The sequence below is a fragment of the Panthera leo genome, chromosome E1 (assembly GCF_018350215.1).
Source record: "Panthera leo isolate Ple1 chromosome E1, P.leo_Ple1_pat1.1, whole genome shotgun sequence".
Classification (NCBI taxonomy): domain Eukaryota; kingdom Metazoa; phylum Chordata; class Mammalia; order Carnivora; family Felidae; genus Panthera; species Panthera leo.
Genome location: NC_056692.1, coordinates 59,754,399 through 59,771,857, shown reverse-complemented (window position 1 = coordinate 59,771,857; position 17,459 = coordinate 59,754,399). Strand labels below are relative to the sequence as shown.

Here is a 17,459-nt window from a genome sequence, read left to right as displayed (position 1 = left end):
TGAAAACAGGTCATCACTTCTAAGATATTCCTGCCAAAGAAACGTAACTTAAATCTCAGAATGAGTGTAGTAGGCACAAAGGCCTCCCCAAAGATGTGCACCCCTTAACCCCTGGAACCTGTGAATGGGCTCATCTGGCCCAGGGGACTTGGTAGAAAGGGACTAGGGTAATAGGCCTTGAGATGGGAAAATTATCCGGGGTTATCTGATGAGCTCAATCTAATCATGTGACTCCTTACACAACTGGAAAACTTTTCCTGGCTGGGTCAGAGAAATGCACATTGAGGGAGAGTTGACCCCTCCCTCCGTTGAAGCTCTGAGAGTGGAGGAAGGGGACCATGAGGTGGCCTCCAGAACCTGGGGACGGCCCTCCGTTTACAGCTGGCAAGAAAACAGGGCTATTGGGCCTACCACTCTAAGGAAGTGAATTCTGTGGGCGTTCAGGAGCAGGAAACTGATTTTCCCCTAGGGCTTCCGGAAAGGGGGTGGCCTGCCCAGGCCCTGACTTCGGTTGCTGAGACCCATACTGGACTTCTGACCTACAGAACCGTAAGATAAGGTATTTGTGTTGGGTAAACTGATAGGTTTACGGTGATTTGCTACAAAAGCAATGGAGAACTAATACAATGAGAAGACATCAGACAGGCCCAGTATGAGGGACATAGGGTTAGTTATCAAGCACATAGAAAGAACTTCTCAAAATTCATAAGCCAATTAGAAGAATGGGTCAAAAGGACCAGGCATTCCACAGAAGAAATACGAATGGACGATAAAAAATACGAGTAGGTGGTTGACCTACAAGTAAGGAGAACAAATTAAAACCACAGGAAGATTTCATTTTAGTCACCAGACTGACCACATTGAGGATACCAAGTGATGGTGACAATTCAGAGCAGGGGAGCGCAATGCACGGCCCTCAGGCCAAATGGGGCCGGCCAATATTTTTGTAAATAAAGTTTTATTGGAACACAGACACACTTCTCTGTTTACGTAGTGGCTAGCCCTGCTTTTGAGCTACGACAGCAGAACTGAATGGTTGGGATAGAGTCCACATGGCTTGCAAAGCAGAACACATCATCTGCTACCTGACTCTTTGCAGGAAAGTTTTCCAGCCTCCGATGTAAACTCGCAAGAACTCTTGTAAGTACTTTGAAGTACAGTATAAGCAGTTCGGCCATATCTAGGAACATCGAAGGCTCGCATACTCTTCAATCTACAATTCCCCTCGTAGGTACCTGCTCTAGAGAAACTCTAACAGAGGAAAGAGACAATACCGTCACTGTATCACTGTTTATAATGGCAAATAACTGGAAACAAGTGAGGTGCCCTCAGCAGGAGCATAAACACATGTATTCTGGGCTATCTGAACAGTAGACTTCCATAGAGCAGCAAGAAGGAATGATTCAGAGCAGCAGTATGATGGTGAATCTTGCCAACGGTTGAGTCAAAAGGGAAGTTACAGAAGAATACACACATGTGAGTCCACGAGTAGAAACATCAAAAAGGCCCAAATGCTCTACCCCCGTACGCTGCTGAATTAGGCTACAACTTGGGCTTCATGCAACGGAGTCCAAAGTAGCAATGGCTTAAACGGGAGGTTTGTCTCCACTCCGTGGAGCAGTGTGGAGGAGGCAGTCAGGGGCTGGGATGATGGCTCTGCCATCTCATGTTGTCCAGGGATCCAGGCTCCAGCTGGCTGTTCCATTCCTGCCACGGTCCGCATGGCCCGAGCCAGCTTCCGCCCGTGACCTCTATGTTACAATCAGTAGGATGAGGCGTCACCAGACACGAGGGAGGCTGGGAAGTGCGTTCTTTATCCTAGGCAGCCGTATGTGCTGGCGAAATTTGGGAGACAGAAAAAATGAATATTAAGAGACAAATAGTAAACTTCCCAGTAATTGTTTAGGGATATATCCATATGTGGTAAACCTTTAAAGGAAAGTAATGAGGGGGTGCCTGGGTGGCTCAGTAGGGTAAGCATCTAACTCTTGATCTCAGCCCAGATCTTTTTTTTTTTTTTTAATGTTTATTTTTGACAGAGAGAGAGACAGAGCACAAGCAGGGGAGGGGCAGAGAGAGAGAGAGAGAGAGAGAGAGAGGGAGACACAAAATCTGAAGCAGGCTGCAGGCTCTGAGCTGTCAGCACAGAGCCCGATGTGGGGCTCGAACCCAGGAACCGTGAGATCATGACCTGAGCCAAAGTCAGACGCTTAACCAACTGAGCCACCCAGGCGCCCCTCAGCTCAGATCTTGATCTCAAGGTGGTGAGTTCAAGTCCTGTGTCGGGCTCTGTGCCTGGCATGAAGCCTATTGAAAAAAAGGAAAAGTAATGAAATGATAAAATCTGGATAGTGATGATCCCGAAAAGCTGTGTCCACATCTGGGAAGTGGACAGGAAGGGGCCAAAGGGAGTCTCTAAGTTAGTATTCTGTCTTAAAGCCGAACGGTGGGGTCATGAGTATTTATCACTCTCTGTGAAAACACACATTTGAGTTTCATATCCTATCTTGCATGCTAACATCTCACAAAAATTACGTAAGTAATAAAAAGGTTATAGAATGTATGTATGATTTCTATAAAGGAAAATAAATGGCATTTCCTGTTTTGACTTTGAATTTAAGTACTCTTTACCCGGTATTCCCTCTTCTTCCTCTCGTGTCTGGGGTGGGGTGGGGCGGGGGGAGAGCCTTATCTAGTGGCTGCCCTGCGTGCAGCTGAAGAATCAGCTTCTGCTCTAGGACAGAAGGTCCTTGGTGTGTCCACAAACGCGGTCGCCTTATATCCTCTCCCAGCAGCTGGTAACTCTTCCTGTGCACAGCTCCACCTTGCTTGGATTTTCTTGCTTCCTCCTGAGAAGGTCCTTCCCAGCCCTCCTGTCTCTATGCATCCAGTCAGCAGACACATAGTGAGCATCGCCAGGTGCCAGGAATTCACAGATGTCTCAGGGCCTCTCTCCATTCTCTCCCTTAGTCTTCCATTCCTGTTTGTCCCTCAAGGCCAGGCCTAGAAGCTACCTCCTTCTTGAAGCCCGCCTAGATTTCAGGAGTCCTATTGGTCTCTACCTCTCTTGTCCTCTCACAGTATTTCCTCTGCTCCTTTTACAATGTTAGCTTCTCTCTTTGCACTGATCCGCGTGTAGTGCTAAAGGGCGCCGGCCCAGGAAGCAGATCCCCACGCCCTCTCCTACCAGCTGTGCGCCCACCAAACCTCTCTGTGCCTCCGCGTGTCACTCGTAAAACGGAGGTGCTAGCTCCTCCACACTGGTTCGGTGTTCAGCTCCAACACTTAAGCCCCGGTCCCCGCGGCCGGGGTACCCAGCACACGCCCCGAAATCGGTCCCAAAGTGTAATCGCTGAAACTGAACCCGCCAAGCCCCGCTCTTCCCCGAAAGGCGCCGCGCTGCCCTTTCTCTCTTGACCGCCACTGACCTTGTCCTCCAGCCCCTGCAAGGCGAGGCTCAAGAAACCGGATCCGCGGGAAAAGCGGCTTGAAGCTCCGGTCGGATGCGGACCCTCACCCCGAACACGGCAGGCCCCGCCTGCAACCCGCCGACGGCAGGCCCCGCCTGCAACCCGCCGACCGCAGGCCCCAGGCCCCGCCCCGGAAGCCCGCACCCGCTTCTCATTGGCTCACGATCCTCCGAGGCCCGCCCCACCAGGCCACGTCGATTCTTCCTCCACGCCAGCCCCGCAAGACACCGCCTGCCCTTCCAGGCCCGCCTTTCATTGGTGCTCGCCCCTCAGAGCCCGCCTCCTGCCGTCACTTCCGGGCAGAGGAGGCTGCGGAAGGCGGAAGTGTTCTCGCAGAGGCGGCCGTGAAGTCGGGCTGAGGTGTCCCTGGCTGGTGCCTGGCTACTCTTCCGCGTGTGGGCGCGGGGACCCGGAGGCGGCCCCGAGAGCTAGTGGGGGAGGGGGGCGATGCCATGAGGCAGCCGGAAAGCCTGGCGAGGTCTGGAGGTTGACTGTCCCTGCCGCCTTCCCGTGAGGCCGCCGCCTCCAGGCAGCCGCCCGTTCCCCTCGGGTCTCGCATCCTGCGGTCGTCCAGCGCCTGGGACCGGGGCCCCCGGGCCCTAGACACCGCGCTATGACGGCGGCCGCCGCCTCCAACTGGGGGCTGATCACCAACATAGTGAACAGCATAGTAGGGGTCAGTGTGCTCACCATGCCTTTCTGCTTCAAACAGGTGAGTCCAGCGGGACAGGGGTCGCCCCTTCGCCGCCGCGGGCTCACCCGGCCCAGGGTCCGCTGTTGGCGGGGCGCGGGGAGCCAGGGCCGGGTGGATGTGCGGGAGAAGCCCCAGAGGATTCCCTCCGTAAAAGGCGCGCGGTGGCGGAGTTTCAGCGTTGGCCGGAGAGTTCCCGGTTAACAACTTGAGACCCCAGTGCAGAGCGTGGCAAAGCGGACTGATGTTTCCCAGGTGGGGAGTGGCCACAGGATTCGGTGTTATCCCTCTTTAGGATTATAACTTTTTTTTTTTGCGGATTTTATTTGTAATCTCTGCACCCAAGAGATTGGGTGCTGGGGCTCGAACTCAGGACCCTGAGATCAACTGAGCCAGGCAGGCGCCCCCTCTTTATTATTATTTTTAAAAACTCTGACCCGACTGCATTTGTAATGGGGGCGTGTGTGTGTTGGGGGGGGGCGGGGCACAAGTCAAGTCCTTCGTCCTGGAACTAGATTGGGGTGTTGGTTCCAAGGTCGTTACAGAATTTGCTAGATTGTGGGTGTCACCATATGTAAATCTTACCTCGGTTGAAAAAATCGGCAATCTATTTAAAAATAGGTGTCGAGGGGCGCCTGGGTGGCGCAGTCGGTTAAGCGTCCGACTTCAGCCAGGTCACGATCTCGCGGTCCGTGAGTTCGAGCCCCGCGTCGGGCTCTGGGCTGATGGCTCGGAGCCTGGAGCCTGTTTCCGATTCTGTGTCTCCCTCTCTCTCTGCCCCTCCCCCGTTCATGCTCTGTCTCTCTCTGTCCCAAAAAAATAAATAAATAAAAAAAATAGGTGTCGGGCATTAACGACCGGATGGAAAAAAGTCACCATTTTTGAGATGTGGATTCATTTGGCTTCTGTTTAAATAACGCATAAAAAATAGGTGTTTGGTACTTTAGAAGAGGAACGTTGGTGAAATTGTCAATTGGGCAACTTCTTCCCTAAAAATGAACTTCTTAGCTTCAGTGCCCGGTGGATGGAGTTGCGGCTCTCCCTGCCCACCTGAGAGAGCTGCTTCCTTGGGGGGGGGGGGGGGGGGGGGAGAGGAGGGAAAGGGCAGGTGGCCCGCAAGGCCACACATACCAGTCTTGCGTGATGAAACCAAATAGGTAGAAAAATGAAAATAAAATGACGTTCTGGAACTGAAAGTGGGCATCAGTAGTTTGATTTTGGAGTAACAGACACTTTGCATTTTTCATATTGAGCATCTTTTGGATAAAAATAGCACATTTATGTTTTTAATCGGGAGATTCTTTTTTTTTTTTTAATTTTAAAAGAGTGTTTATTTATTTTTGAGAGACAGAGACACAACACAAGCAGGGGAGGGGCAGAGAGAGAGAGGGAGACACAGAATCGGAAGCAGGCTCCAGGCTCCCAGCCGTCAGCACAGAGCCCGACGTGGGGCTCGAACCCACGAACTGTGAGATCACGACCTGAGCCGAAGTCAGATGCTTAACCGACTGAGCCCTCCAGGTGCCCCTAAAAATTTCTTAAGTAGGCTCCACCCCCAACATGGGGCTTGAACCTTGAGATTAAGAGTCACATGCTCTACTGACTGGAGCCAGCCAGGCACCCCTGAATCTGCATTTAATTTTTTTTTAATGTTTATTTATTTATCTTGAGAGAGAGAGAGAGAGAGAGAACGAGTGAGGGAGGGGCAGAGGGAGAGGGAGGGAGAGGATCCCAAGCAGGCTTTGCACTGTCCCTGTGGAGCCTGATGCGGGGCTCGAACCCACAGACCGCGAGATCATGACCTGAGCCACCCAGGTGTCCCTTTATCTATTTATTTTTATTTTTATTTAAAAAAAATTTAAAAAAAAAAATTTTTTTTTTTTAACGTTTATTTATTTTTGAGACAGAGAGAGACAGAGGATGAACAGGGGAGGGACAGAGAGAGAGGGAGACACAGAATCTGAAACAGGCTCCAGGCTCTGAGCGGTCAGCACAGAGCCCGATGCGGGGCTCGAACTCACGGACCGCGAGATCGTGACCTGAGCCGAAGTTGGCCGCTTAACCGCCGGAGCCACCCAGGCGCCCCTAAAAAAATTTTTTTTTAACCTTTATTTATATTTTTGAGACAGAGAGAGACAGAGCGTGAGCGGGGGAGGGGCAGAGAGAGAGGGAGACAGAATCTGAAACAGGCTCCAGGCTCTGAGCGGTCAGCACAGAGCCCGACGCAGGGCTCGAACTCACGGACCGCGAGATCGTGACCTGAGCTGAAGTCGGACGCTTAACCGACTGAGCCACCCAGGCGCCCCAATCTATTTATTTGTAAAGTCAGCTCTAGCCCCAACCCGGGGCTCGTACTCACGACTCCACGATCAAGAGTGCACATTCTACCGACTGAGCCAGCCAGCCAGGTGCCCCTGGAGATTCTTGGTCCCCCGCCCAGGGCCTACCAGCCTGCATTCCTTTAGAGCTCCCATGTGGGTTACTGATCTGTTGACAGACACGTGGGCGGGAGGACAGGGGCCCTGCCTGCCGAGGTGACAGGCCACGCTGCACCTGCTGCTGCAGAGCCCACGGCGCCCATGCAGATCCCAGCGTGCACTGTGACTTGCCTGGCGTGGCCCGGCCTCCCGGGACACGTGTGGTTGCGTGCCTGCAAGTCCCGGCTGCCATCCTTGAAATCGGTCGGTGAGGCGCCACCGTGGCAGGGCTCTGGCGAGGCACGCGTTTGGACCCGGGTGACTCAGCCGTCCCCGAGTCTGCTGTGGGGTGGGCACGAGGCCCTGCCAGAGCATTTAAACGTGGGCCAGACTCACTGGCCCAGGGGGAGCTCACAGCTGAGTGGCGGAGGCCCACGTGCACGCACAGAACCGCAAGTGGTTCCCCCACCCTGAGGGCCTGGCGGGGTTGGGACAGCCACTCTCGTCTGGCCGTGGCATCCCCTCCGTGGGCGGCCCTCGGCTGGAGCGCAGCAGGAGGCCAGCGGGCACTTTGGGGATGTGTGTGCTTAGTGTCCGACAACCATGCCATTTAAAAAAAGTTGGTCTAGGGCTTTTTTTGTTGGTCTGGTTGTAGTAAGTCGGGTCCTTTAAGCAAAAATGGACATTTTGCCGAAGCAAGACATACATACAAAGAAACACCCTCTTAGGTGTCCTCGTGCCGGGTTGTGAGAAAGTGAGCACACACGGGTAACTAGCTCCCGCGTCAAGGAACACAGCCTTGCCAGCACTGTCCCCTCCACGGGCGGCCCACCCTCTCACCTCTAGGGCCGTCCGTGGGTGGTGCCTCTGTGTTGACGTTATGGACACAGAATCATCCTGCTATGTGCATTTTAAATTAAAAACAAATTTTTTTTTAATTAAATTTTTTTTTTTTTAATAAAAAAATTTTTTTTAACGTTTTTTAATTGTATTTTTGAGACAGAGAGAGACAGAGCATGAACGGGGGAGGGTCAGAGAGAGGGAGACACAGAATCCGAAACAGGCTCCAGGCTCTGAGCTGTCAGCACAGAGCCCGACGCGGGGCTCGAACTCACGGACCGCGAGATCATGACCCGAGCCGAAGTCGGATGCTTAACCGACCGAGCCACCCAGGCGCCCCTAAATTAAATTTTTTGAGAGAGACAGAGCACGAGCAGGGCAGGGGCCGAGAGAGGGAGACGCAGAATCCGGAGCAGGCTCCAGGCTCCGAGCTGTCGGCACAGAGCCCGACACGGGGCTCGAACTCACAAGCTGTGAGCTAATGACCTGAGCTGAAGTCGGGCGCTCAACTGGCTGAGCCCCCCAGGCGCCCCTGCTACCTACCTACCTACCTGTGCGCGTTTTAATGTCTACCTACCTACCTGTGCGTTTTAATGTCTGTTATACAGATACGCTACAATTCATTCCCTTCCCTGCATCTGGAGCTCTGTGCGCACCTGTGCGCGGGCTTTGCCGGCACGTGTGCATTTCTCTGGGGTGTTTATCTTCGAGTAGAATCGCTGGATTGTAGGGTATGTTGTATGTTCGTCTCCGGTCGACACCAGTAGGACACTTGTTTCTTCAGCTTTTTTTTGTTTTATTTTTTTTTTCCTGCAAATATGGGTAATGCGCTTAGATTACACAGCGGAAAAAAGGGAGTGAGAAGGAAACGACATCTAAGTGAGTCACCCAGAAATTCTTACAAAAGTCCGAGGCTGGGTGTAGCCCCCAGGAACCAAGTCACCGTTGACGTTAGGAACTAATAGAAAATTTTACAAAAGTCTGCTCGTTGCAGCATTCAGGCACTTGTACGAAAGAAAGGAGGGCTCTCTCTACAGGGCTCCTGACTTGTAACAGGGACCCCTGGTACCTCACCTGACACGGGGGACCCGGAAGTCAGAGAGGAAAGACGACTGGATAAAACAAAGATACAGTCACGGAGGTTCTCTACTGGTCTGCTCTGTAGGGGCACCAACCTTCGGGTTGTTTCCCCTGCTCTCAACTCAACCTCAAAACCCGGTCCCAAGACCCTGTGTTTATTTCAGTTGCTTAAATTTTTTTTTTTATTACCACGAGTGGGGGAGAGGGGCGGGGGGGGGGAGAGAGAGAGAGAGAGAGAGAGAGAGAGAGAGAATCTTGAGCAAGCCCCACACCTAGTGTGGAACCGGACTTGAGGCTCAATCTCATGACCCTGGGATCATGACCTGAACCAAAATCGAGAGTTGGATGCCCACTGACTGAGCCACCCAGGCGTTTTGACCTTGTGTTTATTTCTAAAAATGCTCTAGCCCTTTAGACGCTCCCCAAGGCTTCCTAGTCCCTGCCCTGAAGCTGTTTCTTCAGCTTTCGATTACGGATAAATCTTCCGTACATGCAGGTTTTGGAGTGAACGTGTATGTGTGCATTTCTCCCGGGAAAATGGGGGGGGGGTGCGATCGCTGGGTCAGATGGTGACTCTGGAACTCGTAAGAAAGGTGTCAATGTCATTTTTAATCTCTTCCTTCCGGAATGTGGTCACCACTCATAGCTGCTGATGTAAGTGGCTAGAAGGTGGCGAACTGCGGGGTGCACGCGGAGAACTGGGGGGGCCGCTCGTTGGCGGCACCTGGCTGTTCATTAAGACTCGGAGAGGCCACCGAGGAAATGGCGTCCGTGGCACTCTTTCAGGGCCACAACGCGTGTGGCCGCCACACGTGGGGAATCGGTCCCTGTCAGCGCTAGGAATTGTCACCCGTGGGCAGAGAAGCGAGGCAGAGCCGGGGTCTTGGATCAGCAAGAGCGGAGGGAGGCGGGGAGGGCTCTCGGGAGCCACGCGCGTGAGGCCACAGTACCGGCTGGTTTTATTTTGTCTCTTTTTCTCCCAACCCTCCAGTGTGGCATTGTCCTGGGGGCCCTGCTCTTGGTTTTCTGCTCTTGGATGACACATCAGTCCTGCATGTTCCTGGTGAAGTCCGCCAGCCTGAGCAAGAGGAGAACATACGCCGGCCTGGGTGAGAGCGCTGGCCCCTGGCGCGGTGGCCCCAGCCCGAAGCCCCTTCTTAGGCAGGCAGCACGCACTCTGGCGCTGGGCCCTTTCTCCCTCGTTTGTTTGCTTTTCGTCCACTTTATGCTTCCTTGAACGGCATTTCTTTTCCTTATCGTAAAGCGTAACTCGGTTTTCAAAAACCGTTAACGGAAACACGTGCGTTACCATCGAGGGGACCCTTGTTCCGCCGCCCCCGACTTGTGCAAATACCCGTGGGGAGTCTCCCTTCCGAACTCCGGCAGGACCCGCGGTCCTCAGGCCCGGGGTCTGCTGTGCTTCCGCGCCGTGGATGCCATGGGGGAGACGGTCATGGGCTTGGGCCGGTGGCGGGCCCGTCACCTGTCTCCCTAGCGGTGCTGTTTCCCCGATGCTCACGGTTGTAAGTTTGTGTCCTTTAGTTCTGTCTTCCTTGGATTTCGGGCGAGGGTGAGGGCGAGGACGAGGAGGCTGCGCTTTCTGCTTCCTTGTGGTTTGGACTGTTTCCTAGGCCGCTTGGCTCCGCGGGCGGGCCCCTTACTTTCCCAGCGTCCTCGGGCTGGTGTGGATTCCGCACCGCGGATGTCTGGCGTGGGGGATCTCAGAGCTGGGCAGAGTCCCTGGGCTCCGGACCAGAGCCCCTTCCCGGCCTCCCCCACCTCCCGCCAGCGTGTGGCCGGGGCGCCGGGGCCGAGAGGGGGCGGCGACGGGAAGCGGCGTGCGGGTTCCAGGGGCCAAACGAAATAAAAGCATCTGCGGGGTCCGCGCGTGGGCTCTTGGCGGCTCCACCTCGGGTTTCCTTCCAGTTCGTCGGCTTTGCGTCGGCGCCAAGCTGCCAGCATCCGCTCTGACCTCCGAGCCGAAGGGGCGCCTCCTTCTCTCCTCCCCGGAGAGAGCCGTGCTCTCAGGCCGTCGTCGTCCTCGGAGCCACCTGAGGAAGGGATAGTGACAGGTGAACGGACCACGCCGGGATGAATCGTGCTCCGGGGCACCCCTTCCCCCGCCTGTGGGGCCCTGGCCTCGGGGTCCCCTCTCTCCTCTCTGAGGGTCTGCATACGGCGGGGTTTCCCAAGAAGACGGCCCACGAGGTGCTTGGCTGTGCCCCGAAAGAGGACGTGTGACCCTAGGCCCGGGAAGGCCGCGGGTTTGACGGCGGTCCGTCTGATTATTCTTAGAAAGTCCCCGAGAAGGCAGACCGATGTGGTGGCACATGAGAGGCCGAAAGGGAATCGGACAGTGGGCACCCGTCTACGCGGCTGCCTGGGCCCCCCCTCTACGCGCTTGGGGCGACTGCAGCTCCGCTGCTAGAAGCAGAAGAGGCCCCAAACCACCACCGGTCTTCGGTTGTGGGTGGTGTCTTTCGTTCAGCAAAGTGGCTCAGTTGGGTGAGCTCCCGCCTGCGGTGTCGGCCGCCTGGTGTCCAGCCTCGGCCTGGCCCCGTCTCCCAGAAACAGAGACCCCGCCACTCAGAGAGGAGTCCTCGACAGGAGAAGAGTGCCTCTCGGACCCACACCTGGGCGGAGACCTACTGAAGGGTCTTTCTCTCCATCCTCTGCCTCTGGGAAGAGACCGTGAGAGCTTGCGCCACGGCTGGAGAAGGTGGCCCTCGAGGAGGCGCCCCGCATCCCGGTGCCACCCCGCATCCCGGTGCCACGGGGTCAGGACGGACCGTCTCTGTCAGCAGACCTCCTGGCCCCGGCGTGCATCGTCCGCTGGGTCCGTGGGCGTCGGGCAGCCGTGGGGGACAGGGACGTGGACAGATGGCGTTCGGCCAGACCTGGAGACCGTGCAGGGCTGGGGCGGGGGCGAAGCTCAAACAAATAGGCCGTTTGAGGCACTAACGCTCCACGGCTGTTGGGGGGGGGGGCGCGTACGGGCCTTTTTCACGGGTATGTCTGCCTCGCCCAGACGTGAGTCTACGATGGTTTTGCGGTGTGGTGATCCCCCGCGGTGGTCACGTGCTGCCCCCTCCCTGTGACCCGTGTGAAGGTGGCTGCTGGACAGGGAGCTCGGCTGGTCGGGAAATAGAGCGCCGGGCGGTTTTTGCTGTTGTTACTTCTGTGTGTTTGTGGCGTTGGCTGCTCACGGGCCGTGTTGGTGAGTCTCATCCACTTCTTACCTCCTGCTTCCTCGCCCTGTGTAGCCTGCTTCACGTAGACTTTTCTAAACCTTGCCTTCAGAAGACAGGCCTGCGGGCCAGTGCGCCTCCTCCAGTGGCCTCAGCCCCCGTGAGGCCACCCTGAGCCCGCACCCCGACCCGTGGAGTGTGGCCGGTGCTTCCGAGCTCTCCGTTGTGAGCACCAGATGCTTTGGTGCTGTGTCCGTGGTCTCGTCGTCCGACCTCCCGGGGGCCTGGTCAGCCTGCTGCCCGCTCCGGGGCCCGGGGTGGGGCCTGCAGGGGGCCTGTCCGGCCAGTTTTCTCCCTGCCTGTCTTCAGATGTGTGACCCACACGTGTGGGTACGCGGCTTGGGCACGAGGGCTATAAAGCCAAGCCTCCTGATGCCCAGGGGTCTCTACACCCTCATTTATGCAACAAATGTTTTATTGTCCTCTGTGCAGGTGGCACTGGGGAATCAAATGCAGTCCGAGGCCCGGCTCCGGGGATGGCCGGGTTGCGGTCGCCGTCCTGTCTTGAACGGCACAGTTTAGTGTGCGCACCACCTCCTCTGCCCTGCTGATGCCGGGCGGTGGTCCGGAGGAGGCTTTGGACAGCTGGCGGAGAGAGCGGGAGCGCGGCCCGCCTCCCGCACTGAGCCCGGTGGTCTGAGAGCTCTGTGTCCGTGGCAGCCTCAGGGCCTTGGGCCGAGCAGTGGCCCCCAGGAGGAGCCGCCACCCTGTCTCCCAGGGAAGGACCGGGAGAGCCTCCTGGCACCAGTCCTAGCTCCGCACGAGTGCACTGCTTAGGCTGGTACGGGGCCACGCCTACTGCTTGTCCCCATGAGGCCCGGCCTGTTAGCTGCAGAGTGCCCATCACCGGCGGGGGCGGGGCGGGGTGGGGGTGGGGGGGACGGCCTGGCTTAGCTCTGGTCCACACCCAGACCAGATGGGGCTTGCTCAGAAACCCTCTTGCGGACGCCTGCCAGCCCAATGGGGCCGGTCTGGCACTGTGGTTCCACCCTTGAGGGGCAGTCCCGGGCCCCCTCTGCCCTTCCAGCACCGTGCCAGGCGGGAGGCTGGGGCTTGGGGGCTGCTGGGCATTTCTGTTTGAGACTCTGGGTTGGAGGTTGCTGAGAGATCTGCACTTGAAGCAGGGGCGGGGTAGGTAAAGAAAGGAGTGAGTGGGGAGGCCGGGAACTGGGACGGCCCGGTCAGGATGTCATTCTGAGTGTCTGGGTGAAGAGGGTCACCTCCCACCGTGCTCCTCTGCTTCCTAGAGTGCCTTCCATTTTCTTGCTGTCCAGGATGCGGGCGCGTTCTGGAATTTTTTCTGGCAGCTGCTCTGAGCATTTGGAGTATGCTGTAGACATTCCGTCTCCTTGTGCAGAAGGAGAAGGACTGGGAGGGCCAGGAACGGGGCCACCTCTGCGGGGCACTGAGTTCCGGGTCACGTCCAGGGCTGTGCTGCCTGCCGGCCGTCCTTGGGGGCCTTGGAGCACCTCCCTTTGGTGACAGCAGACCTTCAGCTACTGGCTGCCGTCTGGAGTCCTTCGTTCGTGAAGGCCTCAACTTGGCCTTGAGTCTCCGGCGGGGAGTCAGACAAACCAGGGAGGCCCGCTCGTAGCCCGTGTCGCCTGTGCCAAGCTCCCTTGCTGTTGGCGGCCCTGTGCCTCTTCCGAAGTCATTTAAAAGTGACGAGTGTTGTTTGGACTCATCGACACCAACTGGCCTGCATGTTTCCTGCTCTCCGAGTCCCTCGGAGCAGGAAGCTGGGCTGTGCGCTCACACCCCCTCTCCGGTTGCCCCTGGGGGATGGGGACTTGCCTGGACGGCGGGGGATGCAGGGTTCCCGGACCGCTGTTCAGTCCTGGGAAGGGCCTTGTGGAGCCCAGCTTAACCTCTCATCTGCTCAAAGCCATTCTGTTGCCAAGAAGGAAGGACAGGCAACTCCCCTCCACCGTGGGACACGCTGTTCACCGTCCTGAAAAGGGGCAGGTCTGAGACCTCTTGTCCCCTCCCACCCAAAGTGCCCCACCAGAAAGGATTCTCAGAGTTTTCTTCTGAAATCACAGAGAGTGAACATAAGAGCCCTGAACCAGGTCCCTTTGGCGTGAGCCTGGAGAACCGGCGCTCTGGGGTGACGGGGAAGCGAGGTCGCCTGGCACTGTCCGCCCTGTCCCCGCCCTTCCCCCCGCCCGTGTGCACCTGCAGCCTCGGGTCCGGGCCGGCCTCCTTCAGGGCTGCGTGTGGGAGACTGCCACTTTGCAGGGACAGCTTTCCTTTGTTTTGTTTTGTTTTGTTTTGTTTTGAATGAGAAAAGCCGACTGCCTGTGTCTTTCCTTTGCTTTGTTCTTTTTCCTGTGCTTTCCTTGATGGTAGACCGGAAGCAGCACGGAACCAAAATCCTAGCACGCTCTCCTCACGCCCGTGAAACTCCAGACCGCGGGTCCTTGTCACATGGCCGTCCTCACCTCGTTTTAGAGGCGTTTTGGGCGGCGCGCTTTCCGTGTTCTTGGCCGGGAGCTGACTCTGTGTTTCCGCCCTAGCGCTGCACGCCTACGGGAAAGCGGGGAAGATGCTGGTGGAGACCAGGTAGGTGGAGCGGCCTCGCCGACCTGACGCCCGCTGCCCTTCGTCGCCCGTGCTGAGAAGCCGGGGGACAGCTGCTGCGTGAGCCACGTGCCTCAGACGTGCGTTGGTTTAGAAGGCTACCCTGTTCTGAGGTGTCGCCTACTAATGAGTTGAGAGTTCAAGTTAGTGTTCTCTTGAAATGATTAGAGTCGAGGGTGAAAGCCTTACTTAAGCCTCAGGACCGGACAGCTCGGAACACAGAGCGCAGCAGCGCTCGCTTGGCTGGGGCCCCTTCCTCGGCACCCCTCCCGAAGCCCATGCGCCCCCAGCCCCGCACGCTGTCGCCTCAGGGCGGCATCAGATTGGACGTGTCCTATCTTTCTCCCTTTGGAGTGAAGTTTTGCGAGAAGAAAAAATTGCCGGGAAATTGCCCTTGTAGACTTCTAAACCAGGGAATCGTGAACGCAGAAGAACAAGTCTCTCTGGAAGCAGTCGATTGTTCTTTTAACTTGAGCAGCATCGCGGGGCGCTTTGGTAGCTCCGGAAGGTGTGTGCAGCCCCCCGTGGGGAGGGAAGTCTAGTTGCTCAGTGTGCGTCGCGTGTGATAGGGCGCACTGCGCCCCCCCGCCCCGCAGACCGGTGAACGCTGGGCACCGCGTCTCCCATGGGGCCCGGCTCCGGGCGGTCGCCGGCCAGCCGTGATGATCGGCGGGGACTCCCGGGGCTCGACCCCTGGCCTCCTGCTAGGATGGTGCCCTCTCAACCCCCCCGCGTTCTCCGCAGCATGATCGGGCTGATGCTGGGGACCTGCATGGCCTTCTACGTTGTGATTGGCGACTTGGGGTCCAACTTCTTTGCTCGGCTGTTCGGGTTTCAGGTAAGACACGCCCGGGCCCGGTACCCTGGAGGGTCCGTGGCCGCTGCTGTGGCGGTTCCGCGTGGCGCCCCTGTGGGGCCACTGCTCAGCCCCGTGCGGACGGGAGGGCCGGCGGGATGGGCCAGGGTCGGTTCCAGGCGCGCAGGTTCGTAACGCTGGGGGTCCCCCAGGGCGAGGCCTTCCCGGCATGCTCGGCTCCCCCCTAGGTGACCGGCACCTTCCGCGTGTTCCTGCTCTTTGCGGTGTCCCTGTGCATCGTGCTCCCACTCAGCCTGCAGAGGAACATGATGGCCTCCATCCAGTCCTTCAGCGCGATGGCCCTCATCTTCTACACCGTGTTCATGTTCGTGGTGAGTGGAGGCCGCCCGAGGCTCCGGGCTGGCCCCCCGCTGCCTTCTGGGGATGACGGGAACGTGGTTGGCAGCCAGAGTTATCCTCGTGAGCCCCGGTGGGGCACACGGGCCGCCTGGCCTCGGGGGCCGTCGACGGCGGGGGAGGGGAGTCTTCCAGGGCGGGGGGCGCGGCCGACTCCCCAGGGGACAAAGTGTGGATGCTCCTCGTTTTACGGAAAGACATTTTCTGTGTAGCTTGGGATCGGGAGGCTTGGCGCCAGTGTTTAGTCACGAGGGGGCAAGTTGTTTTCTCGATGACCGTGTACAGCCGGCCAGCTCTGGGGGGTCCGGTGTGGAGCTCACGCCTAGAATGCTCCTTTCCTATGAGTGCCCGGAGGCCCCTCGGAGCCGAGCCCCGGACCTGCCCGTTCACGGCGAAGGTCAGAAGCGCCCACTCCTGAGTGAACGGGGTGGAAATACTGCAGTGGGTTTTCCTCGGGACTCCGAGCGCTGGGGGGGGTGCGGCCAGCACCCCCAGTTGTGAGGGCCAGTGCGGTGATGGTCGCCCCTGCTCTCCAGACAGCCCTGTCCTCTATGGGTTTGTCTTTTATTCTTTTTTAAAATTCGTGTATTTGAGAGAGAGAACGAGCGGGGGAGGGACAGAGAGGGAAAGAGAGAGAATCTCAAGCAGGTTCCGTGCTGTCAGCACAGAGCCCAATATGGGGTTCAAACTCACGAACCCCTGAGGCCACGACCTGAGCCGAAATCAAGAGTCAAACACTTGACTGACTGAGCCACCCAGGAGCCCCAGGTTTGTCTGGGTCGGGGGTGGCACTCGGCTGCCTCAGTTGGTGGAACGTGCAGCTCTTGATCTCCGGGTTGTGAGTTCGAGCCCCGTGTTGGGTGTAGGACTTACTTTAAAAAAAAAAAAAAAGGAGGGACCCGCCCAGTTTGTGGGGACCATCTGGGCCTCGCCGTGTCCCGTCTGTGCCGAGTCCCCAGTGCAGGCAGCCGCCCGGAGGCCCAGGAGGGTCCTGCAGCAAGAGCTCCTGGTGGCTGCGTGCGTCCAGCCCGTGGCACAGCGGAGGGCAGCGGACTGGGGACCCCGGGCCCCGGCCGGCCACGCCAGCTCTTGCTGCAGGGGAGCACGTGGCCGAGGCCCCGGGGGTCCTGGGTCCCGTCTCGGTCGTCCGTGTGTTCTGAGCCCTCCCTTCTCGTCCTCGTGCAGATCGTGCTGTCCTCCCTCAAGCACGGCCTGTTCGGTGGGCAGTGGCTGCAGCGGGTCAGCTACGTGCGCTGGGAGGGCGTCTTCCGCTGTATCCCCATCTTCGGCATGTCCTTCGCCTGCCAGTCGTAAGTGCCGTCTGCTCCCAAGGGGCCCCAGGCGCCAGCGTGTTTCGTGGGGCGGGGGTCCGATGCAGGAAGTGGGCGTCGTCTGCGCTCTGTAATTGGTGACGCGGGCCACCAGCTTGCGATGCCTCGTTTCGCTGTGACTTGTCCCCCCTCCAAGTTGAGGGAGAGAGCTGTGTGTATTTTTATCGAGAGGGAACTCGACTTCATTCCTGAGACGTGCTGCTGGCAGTACTGGGGACAGTGCCCAGTTCGCCACCCCCCTCCCCGAAGAGTTGGCTGTGGGCAACACAGAACAGCCCAAAACCATCTGATTCACACAGTCCCAAGCATTTTGCCAAAACTGAGCTGTTCGTGTGAGAATATTTAAAAGGAAATTGCACAAACATTGACTTCCGACTGCCGCCGGGGCGCCTTCGGAGGGGTGTGCGCGTGCGCGAGCGTGCTTTCTCTCTGGCACACGGGGCTCTGTGAATGCAGATCAGGCGATTTCCAGAATTCCAGCAGCATTACCGTCCTCCCCGGATGACAAGAGCCAGTGATTCATGCCCGGTCGGAACGGTAACCCGCTCAAAAGAGAGGCGTAAATCCGGCACGGACGGGAAAAGACCAT

The 17,459-nt window shown here is 57.6% G+C and overlaps 1 protein-coding gene and 1 long non-coding RNA gene across 5 annotated transcripts in view; one reads left to right on the top strand and one right to left on the bottom strand.

Moving 5' to 3' along the window:
• Nucleotides 1-1,276: 1,276 nt before the first annotated feature.
• LOC122205993 lies at nt 1,277-3,542 on the bottom strand. Its single transcript, XR_006196334.1, has 2 exons — nt 3,429-3,542; nt 1,277-1,835 (listed from the first exon to the last, which is right to left on the bottom strand). It is a non-coding gene; the product is annotated as an uncharacterized LOC122205993 (long non-coding RNA).
• Nucleotides 3,543-3,780: 238 nt separating this feature from the next.
• Nucleotides 3,781-17,459, top strand: part of SLC38A10 (solute carrier family 38 member 10) — a 46,428-nt gene continuing 32,749 nt past the window's right edge. For 3 of the 4 annotated variants that reach the window (XM_042914687.1, XM_042914685.1, XM_042914684.1), the window contains exons 1-6: nt 3,781-4,182; nt 9,490-9,607; nt 14,263-14,308; nt 15,071-15,164; nt 15,371-15,514; nt 16,725-16,849. In XM_042914687.1, the coding sequence (XP_042770621.1) occupies nt 4,084-4,182; nt 9,490-9,607; nt 14,263-14,308; nt 15,071-15,164; nt 15,371-15,514; nt 16,725-16,849 (626 nt within the window). In that variant the 5' untranslated portion in view covers nt 3,781-4,083. Of the gene's footprint in view, nt 4,183-9,489; nt 9,608-14,262; nt 14,309-14,329; nt 14,835-15,070; nt 15,165-15,370; nt 15,515-16,724; nt 16,850-17,459 lie in introns of those variants that run through there. The other variant, XM_042914686.1, reaches the window with a different exon arrangement.